General features: G+C 58.2%; 2 protein-coding genes across 2 annotated transcripts; both read right to left on the bottom strand.

The window, feature by feature from the left end:
- Positions 1 to 3,152: 3,152 nt before the first annotated feature.
- Positions 3,153 to 4,830, bottom strand: LRRC55 (leucine rich repeat containing 55). Its single transcript, XM_059848168.1, has 2 exons — positions 4,221 to 4,830; positions 3,153 to 4,131 (listed from the first exon to the last, which is right to left on the bottom strand). The coding sequence occupies exons 1-2, from the start codon at positions 4,828 to 4,830 to the stop codon at positions 3,896 to 3,898; spliced, it is 846 nt and encodes a 281-aa protein (XP_059704151.1). The 3' UTR covers positions 3,153 to 3,895.
- A 3,045-nt stretch (positions 4,831 to 7,875) lies between these two features.
- LOC132328651 (inner centromere protein-like) lies at positions 7,876 to 18,385 on the bottom strand. The gene is made up of 20 exons (XM_059848661.1): positions 18,033 to 18,385; positions 17,798 to 17,911; positions 16,008 to 16,690; positions 14,977 to 15,028; positions 14,429 to 14,462; positions 14,091 to 14,190; positions 13,489 to 13,576; positions 12,853 to 12,988; positions 12,690 to 12,782; positions 12,564 to 12,579; positions 12,236 to 12,314; positions 12,026 to 12,175; positions 11,789 to 11,900; positions 11,058 to 11,168; positions 10,706 to 10,830; positions 10,453 to 10,531; positions 9,547 to 9,654; positions 9,258 to 9,341; positions 8,533 to 8,689; positions 7,876 to 8,186 (listed from the first exon to the last, which is right to left on the bottom strand). The coding sequence occupies exons 1-20, from the start codon at positions 18,161 to 18,163 to the stop codon at positions 7,987 to 7,989; spliced, it is 2,652 nt and encodes an 883-aa protein (XP_059704644.1). The 5' UTR covers positions 18,164 to 18,385; the 3' UTR covers positions 7,876 to 7,986.
- Positions 18,386 to 18,573: the final 188 nt, after the last annotated feature.

Genomic DNA, 18,573 nt, shown 5'->3' with positions numbered 1-18,573 from the left:
TGGGGTTACAGGGGCGTTGCTGAATTGATGGTTGGACTTGATCATAAACCTTGACGATTCTATGATTTTTCCCTTTGCTCCCTCCCTTTGCCCATCCCCCCATCCCACCATCCTCCTTCTCTCTCTCCATCCCTCCATCCCTCCACCACCCAAACACCCCAGCCCTGTGGGGGTGTCGGCTTTGCTGCCTCCCCCCCGTCCGGCTCAGCCGCCGGGCGCGGAAATGGCCGCAGGCGCCCGGCCAGCGGAGACGGAGCTGCCGACTTTCTATCCGCGTCTTGGAGATTTCCCTTTCCCTTCCAGGAGGGAAATGTTTGGTTGAGGAGTCTCTGGGGAGAAATGCAGGGACACTCCAGAAAATAACAAGGCCGGAGCTGGGGGTGAGGGGCAGCAGGGCTGGACCACCCGTCGGAAGAAGATAAGGAAGGTGTTGCCTTCCTGAGAGTGCCTGGGGAAGATGAGGAGGGAAGATAGAGGGGGGACAGCAGGCACGGGGGGATGGGGAGCATCCTTGGAAAGGATGGCTAGGGAGTGGGGGGTGGCTGTGATCCTCAGGGGGCCTGGAGGCCCTCAAACCCTACATTGCGATGCCTTGGGAACGCCGCAGGGCCGGGGGGCACTGCCAGGGTTCCCCAAACCGTGGAAAAGTGGGAATGTGACACTGGGAAAACAGAGATATTCTGCACACGGAGTAAAAGTGGGCTGTGGGGAGGATGGACGTACCAGGGATAGGAACTGGGGCAAGGATGGGGACAGGTCCCCCCCCACACCGCAGCTCTCCCCCCCCCGCCCCCCCCGGCTATTCGAAGCTGCCAAACGGGATGTTCACCCCCCCCCCCCCCCCCGACCTCCCCCCACCTCGCATCCCGCCCGGGGGTGCCGAAATAATCTGGTGGTGCTAAGGATGTCCCCGGGCGTCCCCTTTGAAGTGACCTCCGTGTTTACAGCCCGGCTCGGGCTCCTTCACACCTCCCGCCCCAAAGCAAACGAAGGGGGGGGACCGCGTGGGTGGGGGGGCTGCAGCTCCCGTTTGTGCCGGGAAAACTCGGATTTGCCAAAGCCGCGGGAAAGCTTTGGCACCACACCCAGGGTTCAGAAACTTTTGTCACTGTGGGGTGGGAGCGATGGCTGCCGGGGGTGGCATTTGGGGAGGGTCCCTGCCTCGGTGTGTCCCCAGCGGTCCAACCCCCCCCTCCCCCCGCAATATGAGGGGACCCCCAAGGGTCTTGTGGGACCCGTGTGACCCTGCAGGACTGAGGAGGGGACAGAGGGGGAGGACAGAGAGAGGAAAAGAGGTGGAAAAGATGGGGGGCCAGTTTTGGTGGGTGGGGGAGGTTTGGGATGGGAGGTGGGATTGTATTATGTGGATAGACGGATGGATGGATGGATGGATGGATGGATGGATGGATGGATGGATGGATGGATGGATGTGTTGGGAGGAAGGGAACGATGGGTGCATGGAAAGAGGGATGGCAGAGCAATGCCAGGGTTCAGGGGTGCCCCGGGCTGGGCGCTGGCAGCCACTGTCCGGCCGCTGCCCCCACCGCTCCCCCGGGCCCGCCGGTGCGGCCGGACGCAGCACAGCTGCTGCCCGACCTCTGGGCTCCGGCCGGGCGGGACGGGGCCCGCGTCCCCCCGCCCGCCCGGAGGGGGTCCCGGGGAGGGGGGGGACGCGGAGGTGACCCGGCGGCCACAGCTGGGCCCCGCCGGGGCCGGGAGATGCTGCCGGAGGAATAACAGGAAGCGCTGGAGGGAAGAGCGCGGCTGATGCTTCTGCAGGCTGTGGGACGCTGCCTGTGCCCGCTGCACGCACGCGGGTGTCTGCCACACACATGTCCCCGTCACACACACACAGTGCCCCACACACATGTCCCTGTCACACACACAGTGCCCCACACACATGTCCCTGTCACACACACACGGTGCCCCCCGCCACACGCGTGCCCCGGCCCCGGCTGCGCTAACACTCTTTATTGTCGAGGTTTGGCGCTGAAAAAGTGCCCCGTGGTACAAAACCCGCGGTTACAAAACGTACAAAGAGCGGGGTCAGGGGAGAAGAGAGAAAAAGGAAAGGGAAAAAGGAAAGAAAAAGGGAAGAAAAAGAAAAAAGAAAAAAGAAAAGAAAAAAGAAAAAAGAAAAAAGAAAAAAGAAAAGGAAAGAAAAGGAAAGAAAAGGAAAGAAAAGGAAAGAAAAGGAAAGAAAAGGAAAGAAAAGAAAAGGAAAGAAAAGAAAAGGAAAGAAAAGAAAAGAAAAGAAAAGAAAAGAAAAGAAAAGAAAAGAAAAGAAAAGAAAAGAAAAGAAAAGAAAAGAAAAGAAAAGAAAAGAAAAGAAAAGAAAAGAAAAGAAAAGAAAAGAAAAAGGAAAAGAGAAAAGGAAAAGAGAAAAGGAAAGGAAAGGAAAGGAAAGGAAAGGAAAGGAAAGGAAAGGAAAGGAAAGGAAAGGAAAGGAAAGGAAAGGAAAGGAAAGGAAAGGAAAGGAAAGGAAAGGAAAGGAAAGGAAAGGAAAGGAAAGGAAAGGAAAGGAAAGGAAAGGAAAGGAAAGGAAAGGAAAGGAAAGGAAAGGAAAGGAAAGGAAAGGAAAGGAAAGGAAAGGAAAGGAAAGGAAAGGAAAGGAAAGGAAAGGAAAGGAAAGGAAAGGAAAGGAAAAACAACAAAATCAAAAGACAAGGAGAAACAAAAGAGAAGAAAAATAAAACATAAATATAAATACAAAAAGAAGAAGATGAGGTGAGGCAGAGGAAGGAGCTGGTGGGATGCAGGTGGATGCTCCATGCCCATGTGGCTGGTCCAGGGGTGCAGGAGTTGTGGGGGGTGCAGGGGGTGTGGAGCAGGGGGTTCTTGAACTCACTGAAAGGAAAATAATAAAACCCCAGACAAAATAGAGAAGGCAGAGGCCAAGTTCCCTTTCCTGGGGGCAGCGCTGGGGCTGGGGTGCAGTGGGAGCCCTTTTGGGGTGGGCTGGGGTTAAACCAAACCCCCCTCCCCATGCACTCAGCCTCCATGGGGGACAGGGGAAGGGACAAAGCAGCCCCCAGGTGACCCCAGCCCCGCTCCCCACTTGATGCGCTCCCACAGTGACAGGGTGACATAGACACCAGGAACAGGTGACACAGGCACCAGGGACATGGCTCTCCTGGCTGGACAGAGGGTCGTTAGCTTTCTGCTTTTTGCCTTTTTTTTCTTTTTTGCCCTTTTTTGAGCTCCTTCCACCTCCCAAACCTCCCCCAGGGTGGGCAATGCTGGTGCCCGGGTTGGCCCCGAAGAGGAGGCAGATGTCATCTCTGGGAGATGCAGTCCCTGGATCTTTGGAGATCCCATCCCCTGGAGATGTCAGAGCCCATCCTACTGCCAGGCTTGGTGGTCCCAGTGCTGTTCCAGCACATCCCGATATCACCAGCAAGGTGCAGGCATGTCCTGGAACGGTGGTGATGAGCTTGGTGTCAGCAATGCTTCCTGGCCTCTTGGATTTTTGGGAAGGCTGGAGAGTATGTGCAGGATTTGGGGGGCTCCAGAGGTGTTGCTTTGGGGCTAAAAGCAGGGATTTCCTCGATGCCCCCAGGAGAGTGGCTGTGGTTCCCAAGACACACACACTTTCTCCTCTGTCTCTCCCAGGCAGAGGTGGGGGGGTTCCCAGGGGATTCCCAAATTGCTGCCTCAACCAGTCCTGGGCAGTGGGAACAGCACAGGAGGGGGTCCAAGCTCACGGTGATGGGGGGTGCAAAAACTCCCCACTTTGGGGCAAAAGGAAGCAGGGCTGTCCCCTGGTGTCCCCAGCGTCTCGAGGGCCACCCCGGCACAGGGAGCGGCAAGAGGGGACGCGGACAAGGCACAGTCTGGTGTCCCCGCGGGGGCGGCCGGGGCGGGGGTCTATCGGCGGTGGTGGCAGCGGCGGTCCCTAAACGTCCTCGTCCTCGCTGGCCTTGCTCCAGCGGTGGCAGCAGTTGGCCGTGATGCCCAGCAGGAAGTTGGTGGCCACCGAGGCGATGGAGACGACGAAGCCGACGAAGGCGATGAAGAGATAGTCGTCGAGGGTCAGCGTCAGGTGGCAGGCCTGGAAGCTCTCTTCCGTCAGCGACAGCAGCGGGGCCCCCGCCACCTCGGGGGGAGCCCAGCACTCCGCCTGCTGCGAATCTGCGGGACGGAGGGATGGAGACGGAGTCAGCCCAGCCGCCGGCCGCCGGGCGGGGCGGGGCAGGGCGCGGGGGTCCCGCGGCACCTACCCGAGGAGCAGCGTTGGATGCGCCCCCGCAGCCACTTGAGGAGCGGCTCCATGGCGCAGCCGCAGAGCCAGGGGTTGCCCCCCAGGCGCAGCCCCACGAGGCCGGGCAGCCCCTCCAGGGCGTCGAGGCTGAGGGCGGCCAGGCCGCCGTAGCTGAGGTCCAGCTCGCGCAGCTGGGCCAGGCCGCGGAAGGCCTGCGGGTGGACGCGGCGCAGCCCCGGGTTGTGGCTGAGGTCGAGGCGCAGCAGCGCGCTGGCCTCGCGGAACATGTCTGCGGGCACCAGGCTGAAGTTGTTGTAGCTCAGGTCCAGGTGCGCCAGGCGCCGGGCGCCGCGGAACAGCCCGGCCGGCAGCGCCGCCAGCGAGTTGTTGCGCAGGTCGAGGGCGCGCAGCTGCCCGTAGCAGCCCAGGTAGCCCGGCGGGATGCTGGCGATGCGGTTGTGGGCCAGGCTCAGGTTGCCGGTGTCCAGCGGCAGCTCGGGGGGCACGGAGAAGAGCCGCTGCCCGCTGCAGTCCACCGCCTGCCCGCGGCAGCTGCACAGCACCGGGCAGCCCGCGCCCGCCGCCGCCACCGCCGCCGCCGCCGCCAGCAGCCAGGGGCCCAGCAGCATGGCCTCGTGGCCGCGGCCCTCACGGGGCGCCGGGGGCCATCCCGCCCGCCCGCTCACGCCGAGGGCTGCCGGCGGCCGGCCGCGGGGCCGGGCTGGCGGCGGTCACAGCGACGTTCCCGGCATCCTGGCGGCATCCGGGGGGCAACGCCAGCCCCTCCGGGGGCACCGGCGGGGCCGGCGTCGGGCCGTCACCAGCTGCCTGCGAGGAAGAGGAGCGGGGGGGCAGCCGTGCCGGCCGCACGCCCCGCCGGGGGGGGCCGCCGCTGCTGCAGCTCAGGGTGGCCTCGGGGGCACGCACAGCCTCCCCGTGCCCCCCGGGCCGGGGTCACTCCTCCAAGCATCCCCCCGGGATTCCAGGCAGAAAAGGCTCCCCCGGTCCTGCTGACCTTGGCCAGCCCATCTTGGCTGGTGGTGGGCAGAGCAGAGGTGCTGCTCCACGGCCCCCCGCCAGCCCCCCGCCACCACGAGCTGAGCCCGGTGCCAGGGACACCCTCCCCACCTCTCTCCTGGGGGAAGATCCCCATTCCCAGCACCCACCGGGGTTCCCCCAGGCCTGCCCTCGCCCCCCACCACCTGACCGTGTCTGCTCCATCCTCCCTCGCCCGCACCCCCCAGCTCCATCCTCTCCCACCGGCCCACCTTACCCCGGTCACTCCCATCCCCACAGCGCCCCGACCCCTCCGGCGAGGCCGGGCTGCCCCGGGGTACTCACTGGCCAGGGAGGGAGCAGGGCCTGCCTCCCTGCGGTGATGTGGGGGTCCGGAGGGGCGATGCGGGGAGCTCCGGACGGTGATGGCGGGGTCCCCGGTGGCCGGCCACACCCCGGAGGCCGCCAAGTCGGGAGCTGGGCTTCGGCAGCGGCGGCCAAGGCTGCTGCGAGCCCGGCGATGGGAGCAGGTCTTTCCCCACCTCCTTCCTCCCCTCCTCCTCCTCGTCCTCCCTTGTCTCTCTCTTTCTCTGTCTCTTTTTTTTTTTTTCCTCTTTTTTTCCTTAGGGCCAGATACTGACGTGTCGGTGTCTCTTAGCAACTGCCTCCACATCTCTGAGCAACAGGAGAGCGGGATGCGGAGCCGCCGAGCCGGGGAGACAGCGGCGGGCGGAGGTGCCCCCGCCTCAGGGACCCCCTGCCCAGGCTGGGGGACCCGCACCCGCTCGGCCCAGGCACCCGGCGGGGATGGAGCAGGAAGAGGGCTCCATCCTGCTCCCCTGCCCCGATCCCCAGCCCTCCTACACTCTCCCAGCCCCGGGAAGCATCCTCGTGGGATGGGGTGAATCAGGGGTTCCCAGGCACTGAAAACAGAAACAGATGACGTGGCGGCAGAGGGGAGAAACGAGGCAGCCGGGATCCAAGGGGAGCTCTAGGATCCAAAGGGACTGCTGGGATTCAAGGGGCACTCTCACCCTCCTGTGCTCCTGCTGTGCTCACAGCCCTGGAAAATGCCTCAGGTTGACATGGATTATTTTGCTTCACGCAAGCTGAAACATTCCCTTTCCCTTCTCTGTTTGGAGGGACACAGCAGGGTCAGCCACCTGCCCCCTCCCACCTGAGAACAGCCCTTTGGGATCACAGGGATACCCACGATTTGCTCCTGGAATAGTGCAACACCATGGCTCCAGCATTTCTAGGAAGGAGGCACTTCCACATCCAGCCCGCCCACGTGTAGGGGATCCCTGCTTGATTCTCTCCTACTGATTTCATGGAGCTGCTCCTTTTTCCAGCTGGCACTGGAGCTTGATGCTGGTGCTGGGGGGCCTTTTGCTCCCCACATCCCATGGGATAGATCCTCCCTGGTGCGGAGCTGGCAGACAGACGGCACAGCCGCCTCTCCTGGGGTGGCATTAACCAACACTGCTCCCAGCTCCTGGAAAGCTCCTGGGAGCTCCTGGAGCGCGAGGCCTGGGCTCCCAGTGGGCTCCAGGAGCCAAGCAGAGCCAGCGGCAGCACAGACACCTCATTAGCGCTCAGCCCGGAGCCTGGCAGCACATCCCTGCCAGCAGCTGTTGGTGCCGAGGTTTTTTTCCACTCCCCCACTGTTCCGGGCTCCACTGGCAACAAAGAAACTGGGAAATTGTCCTGACTGGTGCTGGGCTGCAGCAGAGCTCGTGTCCTTCTCACCCAAACCCCTGTGGAGGTGGCCATGGGGACATCATCCCTGAGGAAGCTGGGGACAGATGCTGCCCTCTGGGATGGGCTGTCCTCCCCACCTTACCCATGAACTCCCTTCCTGATCCCATCCAAAAAGCATTCCTGGGACAAAAGTCCCCTTGGGTGAGCACTGGCTCTGGGACTGAGCACTCCAAGCATTTCTAGTCCCTTTCTGTGGAAGGAGGGGCAGGGCAGCTCCAGGGATTCTGGCTCCATAAATCTACCTTATAGCCAGAGCCTTTTCTGTTTCCATCCATCCTTGTTCCTGTCAATCCATGTGCATTCAGGCTTGGGAAAGGAAGAAGGAAGGAGTGGGATGGGTGCAGCTCTGCTACTGCGGGTGGGGCAGGAGGGAGGTCAAAGCTGCCACACTGACAGAGCCCTGAGGAACCAGCCCCCCTTCTTCCCCCTTCCCAAATCAACCCAGCTCCTGCTCAAAACAGGCTGTCCCACTGATCCTGCCACAACAGGATCCAGAGCTGAGCCTGGGCTTCCTTTTCCCATTAGAAAAAAAGGGTGAAGAGGCATTAGCCACTGCTTAAATTGTCCAGGGAGATTTTTTCCAACAGCAGGAAGAAGATTCTGGCTCAGACTAAGATGAGTGCACAGGAATTGTTGAAGAAAAAGGAATTGCAGATAATTAAGACAGCATAGACAAATACATAAATACAGTAAATATATAAAAAAAGGGTTACAAAAACATTATCCCCTCACTAATTTAAAAACCTGATCTTCCTTAAAGCAATTCCCAAGCTTCCTTGTACAAGGGAATATCCTAAGTGAATAGGAAATGAGGCAGACTAGGAAATGGCTCTGCTTGCAGATAAGTAACTGTGATTTCTGCAAGGCAAAAGGAACAGACACCAAGGTAGGGGGAAGGAGACACACCCAGTGAGTGCTGGACTTGAATAAACAACTTTATTTCTGTACAAAAGAAGAATAAAAAGTTAAAATTGTCAATACAGGGTAAGTAGAACACAGACCCTAGAAACCACCTTGGCTGCCTCGGCTCAGCTCTGGAAGGAGGAGGAGGGGCCGCAGGAGGGGCCGGGCGGGGAGTGCCACACGGCCGAGCTCGTACGCTTGAAGTAGCGGGGTTTGCTCTTGTAGAAGATGTCCTCCAGCTTGGGGCTGGGGATGGCCCCGAACAGCGCGTCCAGGTCCACCGGGTGGTAGTACTGGTGCACGATGGCCTGCTGGAGCTGCGCCCCTGCGGGAACAACGGGAACAGCACACGGCTGCAGGGCCGCAGGACCGGCACTCCCCTTCCCCTCTGAGAGCCACCGGCCGTGCAGGAGGGGTGGGACACGTCCCACTGCCACCACATGCCGCTGCTCCTCAGGAGCTGGGGCTGCGCCCCCTTTCCTCTCAGAGGACTCTGGTTTCACCTCAGCCCATGAGAGCTCAGAGGAAGCAGCGCTGATCCCCGCAGCACACAGAGATGGGAGCTGCCAGAGGTGTATACGCTCCTGGACTGCGCTCTGGGATGGCTCCAAGCAAGGCTGGAAAGCTCCAGGGCAGGAGGGAAAGGAAGCCAGGCCAGAGCTGGCACCTACCATCAGCCCAGGCAGGGATGGGCTTCCGAGGGTTGCTCTCATCATCTGTGGAGTCGTCGCTGTTCAGATCCAGCCCGTAGCTGTTCTCATTGGCCGGGGGCGATGCTGGTTCTTGAGCACCCTCCAGGGACCCGAGGCAGGATGTGGAGAGGGATTTCTGAAACCACACAGAGAACAGTGATGAGCAAGGGGAGCAGCACTTCCATGGCTGGGATGGCCACCAGAGCCCCAAAGTGCTCAAAACCTGAACCAACACAAAACTGTCACTGGGCTCTGTGCCTTGACACCTGCTCTTAACACTCCCTCCTCTCCCATTTTCTGTGGAAAAACCTGGGGCAGGCATACTGTGCATGTCCCAGCACTCAACTCTCCACCTAAACCCTTCACTTTTCCCTCACTGGAGCTCTGACACAGCCAGCACGGAGCCCACAGGAGATTCCCAGCAGAGACTGCGTTGCATCCCAGCTCCGAGCAGCCTTTCCTGCCGCTCTGCCCATGGAAGAAGGCTCCGCATCTGCAGCTGGCACAAGCCTGGCTGCCCAGGGCCGCTCCCACCGGGACGTCGCCTCAGGACCTGCTGCCCTCCCGTGGCCGCTTCCAGCATCTTTTCCGCCTCCAGCCACTTGTTTTTCCAGCTGCTCCTCTGTGCCGTGGCTGTGCCGCGGGGGCCAAGTAGCCACAGTAGGCGGGGGCCACCCGAGGGTTGTGCCGGGGCCAGGGCTCACCTTGACGGCTTTGTTCAGCCATGTCCCAGGGGCTGGTGGAACGGGTTTTTTCTCCTCTCTCGGCTGCTGCTGACCGTCAGCTTCCTGTAAGACACGGGAATGAAGTCATTCCTCACTCACACAGAGCAGGCTCTGACACAGAGCTGTGTTCTCGGCAGCTCTGGCAACATCCAGCCCTCGGTGCCTCTATGGCTTCTCCTGCAGAAATAACCCCAAATCCAAGTCTGCCAGAGAGAGTCACTCCTGTGTCTGCTCAGGTCCAGCCTGGCTCTTTGGTGCCCACACTCACCCTCTCTGCTTGGAGCCAGACGTTAAGAGCTGAGAAAAAGGATTCTGGTGGCTCATATCTTTTCTCCAGCCCAGGCCCGAGAGGCAGTTTTTTGGGACTTTCTTTCCCCTAATAAAGAGGAAAAGTTAACTGCTGAAGTTCCTTTTCGACCCAAACCATTTCAACTAGAGTTTCCCCTCCTGTGCTGCTCAGCCATTTTCCCCTGCCTGGAAAAAGCTTTGCCAGTCTCATTCTGGCCCTGCTTCTGGCAGCACAGGAAGGATTCAGACGTTAAATTAAATTTATACAGCACAAAAGAGTCCAAGTGCCAGGGACTGAGGGAAGGAGTGCAGCAGGAGCCCACACAGGAGGAAGAATTGATCCTGAAGAGGAAGAAACATTTGGGGCATTGATTTTTCACTAATGAAGCAATGAATTTAAGAGTAGAGAGTGAAAGCAAATGTTAATGTGATATTTCAAGACCAACAACCCTGACTTAAAGCCCTGGTGTTCTTTGTGTGAGTGCAAATGAAGTGACACAGAGCCATGTGGCACCCGAGGTTTGGGGGTCACATCCTTTGGGCACAACGAGGAAATGTGGCAGTAAAACATCAATAAATCTCTAATTTCCACACTGGTTTCAGGATCAGTGAATGCTCTTTGAGGTGTTCTTCCAAGTGCCATTTCATGACTGTCACCATACCATGACAGGGCTGAGGGCTCACCTGTGAGCCAGGGAGGCCCCAGCCCTTGGCTTGCTCAGCCCTTGGCTTGTTCAGCACCTCTGTACAACAACCATCATTAGTTTTATTGTATTTGATCCTCTAAACAACATCCCAGCAACACAGCACTTGGAAAACACCTCATGCTGAGCCCAGCCTGTGAGCTGTGTATAGAGAAGCTGCTCCCAGAAAACTCCAACCCCACCTTAGTGGCCTTGCCAGCCAATGCTGCTGGCTCCTGCTGTGCTTGGGGGGGCTTCTCCTTCCCTCGCTGCTTGGGATACCTGGGGGAAAAGAAAGAATTCAGAGAGGGAAGCATGCCTAGCTCACCCTCACCCTCTCACAGCCTCCTGCTTCTGCCCCCAACCTCCAGGCAGCCCCAGAGCCCAGGTGCAACATCACATTTACATCCACTGCTTCCCCATGGCTGTGGCCAATTCCCTGCTCCAGGACAGCACCTCTCCTTTGCTTGTCCCAGCTGTTTCTGCTCCAGAAGGTTCTTTAGTTCCAAAACTGTTTTCCCTCTTTCCTTCGCTTCATCCTCTCTCCTTTTCTGCAGCGGTTCCTGCTGCTCATTTTCCTCCTGAAGAAACAAGAGGAAAACCCTGCAAAGCTCCAGCAGCTAGAAACGTCTCCCTTGTGTCCCAACCCAACATCAGCTGCCTGGACAGAGATCTGGCAGCCCAGACCCCAAAATCCCTGCAGAAGCAGGCAGCGACCTGTCCCTATCCCCAGCAGCCACACCAATACAGCAGGGCCCTGCTGTCCCTGTCCTTTTCCACATGCAAGAGGGTCCTGAGTTGTTCTTACCCCTCTCAGGGCTTTCTGCTTCCGTGCCTCTGCTTCCCCGTGTTTCTTGGACCCTTTCCTCTTGCTCCGCTCCTCTGCCACCTTCTCTTCCCTCACCTGTGAGATGTGCAACTGGGAAAGCCACACCTGTCAGTTCCACTGCTCCAAGGACACACTTCACAGCCTTGGAGGGAGGTCTGGAGCTTGGGATATCCCAGATCCTAAGGAGACTGAAGACCCAGCAGTGAGTGTGCATTTGTCCACTCATAGTTTAGGAAGGGCTGAAAGGAACATGACTCCTTGTTTTCCAAAGGTCCCTTCAGTCCAGCCCAGAATGAGCAGCCAGACCTCACGCAGAGGCTGCTCAGGCTCTGGGCCCTCAGGCACAGCTCCCTCAGCCCTTCACAGCCATAACAGCAGCAGCACTGGCACGTGGCCACCAGGCCAGCCTGCCCCCCCAAAAAGGGCTAGGTCAGGCTCTGAAACCCAAATGCACCCCCCTACTGAGTCATACACTCCAGTCCAAGCACGTGGGCCAGGTGAGGCTGTCACCTGCAGGGCTGTGCCACATTCCCTGAATGCAGAGCAGCATGAACAGGGCCTGTCCCAACAGGAACATGTAGAGGGATGGAGAACAAAAGCCTCCCCTTGCCAGAAGGAATTCTGGCACGCATGGAGTTTGCCAGTGCTCTGCTCACACATCCTGGTCTCACAGCTCTCAGAGAGGCCCAAAGCCCACTCAGCCTTCTCACCTTCTCATCACTCTGCTGGATCTTCTGCTCCATCCGCTTTTTCTTCTTTTCCTCCATCTGTTCTGCACGCTCTCGAGCCTGCAGGGCCTTCCTCAGGCGCTCTTCCCTCTTCCTGGGCAGCGTGGGCAAGAGGAGCCATCAGCCCTGCCTGCTCCCAAAGTGCTCATTCCAAGGGGGAAGCACAAGACAAGTCTGTGCTGACCAAGGAAAGAGCAGGGGGAAAGGAGCCCAACTCACTGCTTCATTTCTGCCTGACGCTGTCTCTTCTCCTCCTCCACTTTTTTCTTCCTCTGTTCTTCAGCCTCCTGCTTCTTCCGGAGGTTCTCCAGTCTCTGCCTCTCCTTCTCCTGAAGGGAGAAGAGTTCAGACTGGACCAGGTGCTGGGGGCTGTGTCTCCCCTCAGGCAGCCTGGTACACACAGGCACTGTTGGAGTCATTCACCTGGACACTGGGTGGGGAGACAACACGTATTTGGCAATAGGGAATATCCAAAGCAAGCAGAGGTACAGAAGGAAAAACCTCAGTCCTTCAGCTGCAGAGAGTATCTTTAGAAAAGAACAGCACACCCCTGCTATAGGTGACCACCTGTTCCAGGAGCCAGGAAAATGGTGGAGAGGAAGTACAGTGCAGCCTGGCTCAGAGGCCAGAAGCTCCCAGCAGAACACACCTGCACAGATCCTGTCACCTCACCACTGGCGTGGCCAGAGGGCTGCTGGACATCGGCGTGAGGGGAGAGTGTGGTCAGCGTGTCAGCCCCATGGATAAGGTGTCATACTTACAACAAAGTCTCCCTGCAGAGAAAGGGCATAAAAAACACAATTAAAGGTTTGGAAGTAACACCAGAACTCCCCTTCCCAGCACATGCAGCCCGTTCTCCTCCCATCCCTCAGACATGACGCACCTTCAGGTGGGACCGGGTGGGAGTGTTGCGCTTGATGAAGTCCTTGATGCCACCCCCTTGTCCCTGCAGGAAGTTCTTCAGTGGCCTGACAGCCTGAGGGGAGAGAGGGAGGGAGCTCAGGGCCTGCCAGGGACAGGAGGCACAGGGCTGTGGCACCACTCACCTTGCTGGCTGGAGAGGGGGATGCTGGAGCCTGGTTTGCCAAGGTCTTGTGCTTCTCATCCAAAGGGGAAAGGACCCGGCCCCCCGTCTGCTGCCCGTGCCACAGGACACCCAGGGCTTGCTTGCAGCCTTTCATCCTGGTGGCATCAGCAGGAGTGACATGAAATGGCTGTCACACTCTCCAGAAGGATTGACTGGCTATTGCATCTTTCTCCCAAAACCTCCCCAGCAACACATAGTGAGGAGACACATCAGGTATTCCAGGAGTCAGGTCAGGTATTCCAGACACTCACACAGACAAAAATAACCAGGTCAGTCACTTGCACCTCAGGAGCCCTTGAAGTCACCTCCCAGCTCTGAGCTAACTGTGCTAGGGCACCTCTGCTTGTTTGTGCAGGACTTTGGGTGCTCCTCCCCGTGCCAGACCCAAACAAGGCTCCAAAAGCCACAAAGGACTTACAAGACACAGGATCTGGCCAAAGGAGATTTCAGAGCTACTGGAATTTGGGAGAGGAAGGCAGGGAAAGAAGCCCCCCCCCCCCCCCCCCCCCACCTTTTTAGCACAAATGACTTAAAATGCTAAACCTGAGTCCTTCCAGACCCCTGGCTCATCCCTGCTCCTTGCAGTGTCTCCTACCACAAGCGGGAGGAACTCTCCAGGGGCTTGGCACAGTGGGGCTGTTCCTGGCTCTTCTGGGGCTCACTGCTGGGATTTACATGGCTTCCTGTGGAGAAACCTGCAGTCAGTGCCACATGTGAGGCATCCAACTCCCTTCAGGGACTCTTTCCTCCATTCCAGCTCCAGCTGCTTGTCACATCCTCCAGTTCACAGGGAACAAAACTCCCCACCCCAACTCCTCCTTCTTGCTCAGAGGCACAGAAAATAATCAGGGCCCCTAAATCTTAATGGAATGCAACCTCAGAAGGAAAGGATATGACACTCTGGAAGACTCCAGCTCCAGGAGCTCCTTCCCAAATGTCCCCACTCACTCGTTGCACAGACTGAAGCTGGAGAGGGCAGTGCTTGTCTCACAGCTTGGACACATTTATGTGTCCTTGCCCACCTGATTTCCCACCTCTTCAGGAGGTCCAAACTTTACCCAGAAAACTTCCTTGACTGGTCAGAAGTGTCTCGGTTTCAACACAAGCTCCTTATTTCCCAGGAATGCTCCCATTGACCCTGAGGTCTGTGTGTTCTCAAGGTTTCATGCAAGAAAAGCAAGAACCCCTGGAAGTTACCTTCAGCACTCCCTGCCTGCTGCTCCAGAGGGGACAGGTGCTGTGCAGGAGGGCTGGCAGCTCGAGGACTTGTGCTTGGAACAAGGACATCTCCAGGAGCCTGCAGGGAAAGAGGACAAGCATTCCCTTGGCACAGCTGCTCCAAAGAACAAGGCTACCAGGGACCTGCTGCCCTGGAAAAGCCAGCTGCTTGGAACCCTCACTTCCCTCCCAGTGAGGGCTGTGCTGGCTCATTTTGGGACATCAGCCACATCCCCGCATCCAGTGACAACCTCAGCAAAGGTGCTGACTCAGCAAGAAGGCATCCACACAGTCTGAGGTTGTTCCTTGGAACTCACCTGCTCCCTCGGGGAATTTGGCTCCAGCTCAGGCCTGTGAAGGAAAAGCTATTTTAATAATTTAAATTCTCTCTGAAGGCGAGTTACAGGTGATGGAAGCAGTGTACGGGACTCCAAGGGAGGTGCAGGTTCCTAAGCACATCCAGAGGCTGTTCCAGCCAGGCACATCAAGGCTGGGCTGTAAATTCCTGAGGGACTGTCCCACTGTGCTGCTGAACATCCCATAACCACCTTGGGTGCCAGTAGCAGGAAAGGAGGGGATTCTGACAGCCTTGGGCTGTCCCTTCCCCAGAGCAGACCTGACTGGCCCCCAGCATTCCAGGGCTAGTGGCAGCCAAGAATTCCAGGAACCCCAGGACACACCACCAGCCACCCCAGTGAAGGACTTAATCTCACTGTGCCTGAACAGCAGAACCTGAAATCTCATCCAGCCCTAGGTGACAACACCTGAGCAGTCCCTGACAAAATCTGTGACAAAAAAGTCACCCAGAGCGTCCTCACAGGGAATGCTGGGATCTCTTCCCACCTGCCATACAAGGCAGCCTCACCTTGTGCTGCTGGTCACATCTTCTTCCACAAAAGCCTCCAAGGAGCTCTGGCCTGGAGAGGAAAGCACAAGTGGAGCTGGGATTTCACTCCCAGGCTCCCAACGGCCACAGGGTGCAAATGGAAGAGCTCAGGCTTCCTACCAGGAACATGGATTGCTCTGCTTTCCCCACCAGCACCACACCTCCCTCAAGTGCCACTGAATCTGGAGTGGGCTGGGGAGGCAGAGCACTGAGGCAGCAGCTCTGCTGCCTGCAGCCTGCTCCAGCTGCCTGTGTCACAGCCAGCATTCCCAGGCCATTGGTTGCAGCTCCTGCCTCCCTGCACGCTCTGGTGCAGGGATCCAGGGGGTTTGGGCTGATTCCAGGCTCTTTCCACCCCCCCATAACACCCCTTCGCTCCAAGTGTTATAACAAATGCCTGGATACAGCGTGACTCAAGGCTGACAAAGCTGAATTCCAGAGGCCTCCATGCTCCACCACAGCCCATGTGCCTGCAGCAGCAATGGTTTTGGAAAGCCCAAAGAGCCAAACCCTGTCAGGAGCAGCAGGAATAGCTGATACAAGGGATTTGGAGCTACTGGGAATAGCCTGGGCTCCACGGCCCCTGTTCCTCTGGTGACACAGCTAGTTTGAGTCTCTTCTATCCTTGCCCAAAAAGCATTTGAGCTCCTCTGCCTATTGCAACCGAACTTCAGGGCTGCACTTTCAGCCTTATTGATTTTTTGGAGAGCTGGCAGATGCCATAAATTAAAGCCCTTCCCCAGGGAATGCAGCAGTCTCTCCCAATCCATAGGCACACGTAGCTGGAACCAGCCTGGCCACACTCTCCCTTCCACAATTGTGCTTTTTGCCCATTCCCAACCTGTGTACCCCAACTCCCCCTGTCCCCCAGCCTTCCCCTGCTGCACCAACACCCTGCCTTGAAGCTGCACCCCAGGAGCCCACAAGGACAGGAGACTGGGGGAGCTGGAGGCAGGGATGAGCCGCTCCACACCGCTCCATTCCCACATGGAAGCAGTGCAGGGACTCACAGCTCACTCTGCTGGAGGCCGAGGAGGATTCTCGAGCTGCTGCCTTCCTGGCCCTGCTGATGGATCTCCGGATCATGTTCTCCCTCCTGCTGGCCAGGGAGCACTTTTCTGCCAGGGAAGCCCTGTGGCTCTTGCAGGGGGGGCCCAGCCCGCTCCGGCGGCGCGTCCTGGATTTCTGTGCCGCACTTTTACTGGGGGAGTCCTGGAAGAGCAGCGCCTCGAGGTCTTGAGGAGATCCATCTCCTTGGAGAGCAGCAGGATCACCATTCTGAGAGGCCTTGGGAGTGGAGGTGCTGGCTCTCCTAGGGTCCTGCTCCCCATCCCTTCCTGGCTGTTCAGCTGGGATCCCAGGGACACCGAGGAAGTCCTGGAGCTCGGCTGCTGCATCCACCTCAGGCAGCTGCTCCCCCAAAACTACTGTAGGGACTGCATCACCCCCAGCAGCAGCCTGGGGACACTCCTGGTAATCCAGACCTGCCATGGGAACGCATGATTCCACAGGCTGCTTCCCAGGCAGAGCTGGGGGCTTGGGTGTGATGCCAGCCTGAGGTCCTGGAGCACAGCTGGGCACGGACACATCCTGTCCCTCACAGCCAGGGCTCTGAGGCTGCTCCTGGCTCAGGCACTGCTGGGAGTTCAGGCTGGAAGACTGCAGCTTGACACCACTCCTCCTTCTGGATAACCTTAAAGGAAAAGAATTTTGAAGGAAACGATGAAGGAGTCATCCATTGCCAAGTTTTGGATGGAAAAGCAGATGGGGTAAAAGTGAAGCTGCTGCTGCTTCTCCACCTCACTGTTCCCCCCACAGCCCATCCTATCCCTGGGGAGAGGCATGTGGACACGGCCCAGATGGGATCTCACACACAAGGGCTGTGCCACACAGAGTCAGCTGTGGAGAAATGGCAGTGGGAAAGGTGCATCCAGCCCTACATCAAGAGCCGGCTCTAAACCCTGCCCTGGGAGCAGCACATGGCAGAGGACAGCACCTATGGAGGGACACACGGTGTGTCACCTTCCTGCTGACATCAGCAGGCCTGGCTGCATCAGCAGCTCTTCCCAAACCAAGTTTAAAGGAGGGAAAACACCAGTAGGAGTTATCTAGGCTGCTCTCCTGGAGAAGGCATGACCTGAGCACCTGGAGCAGGGCCTGGAGCTCTCCCTGCTCCGATCCGCAGTGCTGCTTTTCCTGCTCTCCCTGCACACACACAAACCTCCCACGCTCCCGCTATTCCTGCTGCTCTCCCCACCCTCCATGTCTGCTTCCTGACAGTCTCCCACCTCTAACTCTTCCTCCTGTGGGCTTCTCACCACTGTTAGCACGATTTTAGTGCCCTAAAACACCAATGGATCAGGTTTGGGCAGCTTTAAAAGTGGCGTGGGCTACAAGCAAATCACTTGGAACTTCCACTTCAGTCCCTCCATAAATCCTTGGAGTCTCCCTGCCTGCCAACTCAGACATGATGCTGGCAACACATCCCTTTCCCAAGTTTTCCAGGCACTGACACAGAGGCTTAGGGAGTGAACACCAGGAGCAGCAACCTGAGCCCAAAAGACAAACCAAGTGAGACAAAACACAATTGTAACCAGACAAGAAAATAGAGTGTTTATTATTCTTTAACCATAACCAGAAAAAAACAGTGAAGGAAAGCAGCCAACTTTATCCCAAACTCTCACCAGAACCAAACAGTGAGCAATCCCAATGTGCCCCTTTGATAACTCAGGGAACGCAGGCACTGTTTTGTTTCATCCAAATACCATGAGGCGGAGCCAGAGCAAGCTGACCCACCTACCTCCTCCTGCTCAGCTCCTTGTTTTCCTCCCTCATCCAGGAGGACTGCCTTTTCCTGAGCTTCCTCCTCTGCGATGGCGTTTTGGGCAAGAGCATGGGCTCATCCCTGAAGCTGCTGTAAGGCAGAAGAGGCAGAGCACAAAGATCGCTTCCCCCACTGCCCGCATCAACCCCCCCCAAACGTACCCAGACCCAGCTGGTGGGGCACCGCGGGGTCCCCTCAGGGCAGCCCTTACCTCTTGAGCATCCTCATGCCCTGCTCCTCCACCTCCCGCAGCCAGGCCAGATGCTTGTGCTGGGCGCCGGAGAGGAAGTGGGACAGCCTCTGCCCGCACACTTCCAGCAGCTGCTGGGGACCCCCCGCCATTGCCTCACCTGGAACACAGAGGGAGAGGACGAAGCTTGGGGGCAGCCAGAACACCCCTCTGCCTGGGAAAGAGAGACGCAGGTACCGGGGCAGGCCAGGGCTTAGGTGCTGGGGGACCCCTCCCAAGCTCCCCAGACCCTCCAGAGCACTCGCTCGGCGCCCGACCAGAGCTGCCCCCTCCTGCTCCGACGGCTCCCGCCTCGCAGGCTCACCACACCCTCACAGCATAGCCCAGCCCTTCGCACCCCGAGGTTATACCCGGCCTCCGCCAATCACAGAGCACACCTCTCAATCTCCGGGATTTTATTGCTTGATTTTCCCGTCCGTCACCCTCAGCTATTAAAGAGAGCGGCCTGTGGCCCCGCCTCCTTAAGCCCCGCCTCCTCAGCCGAGTCCTCCAGGGGCATAGA

Source organism: Haemorhous mexicanus, chromosome 6, assembly GCF_027477595.1.
Source record: "Haemorhous mexicanus isolate bHaeMex1 chromosome 6, bHaeMex1.pri, whole genome shotgun sequence".
Classification (NCBI taxonomy): domain Eukaryota; kingdom Metazoa; phylum Chordata; class Aves; order Passeriformes; family Fringillidae; genus Haemorhous; species Haemorhous mexicanus.
This window is presented reverse-complemented; position numbering and strand designations above follow the sequence as displayed.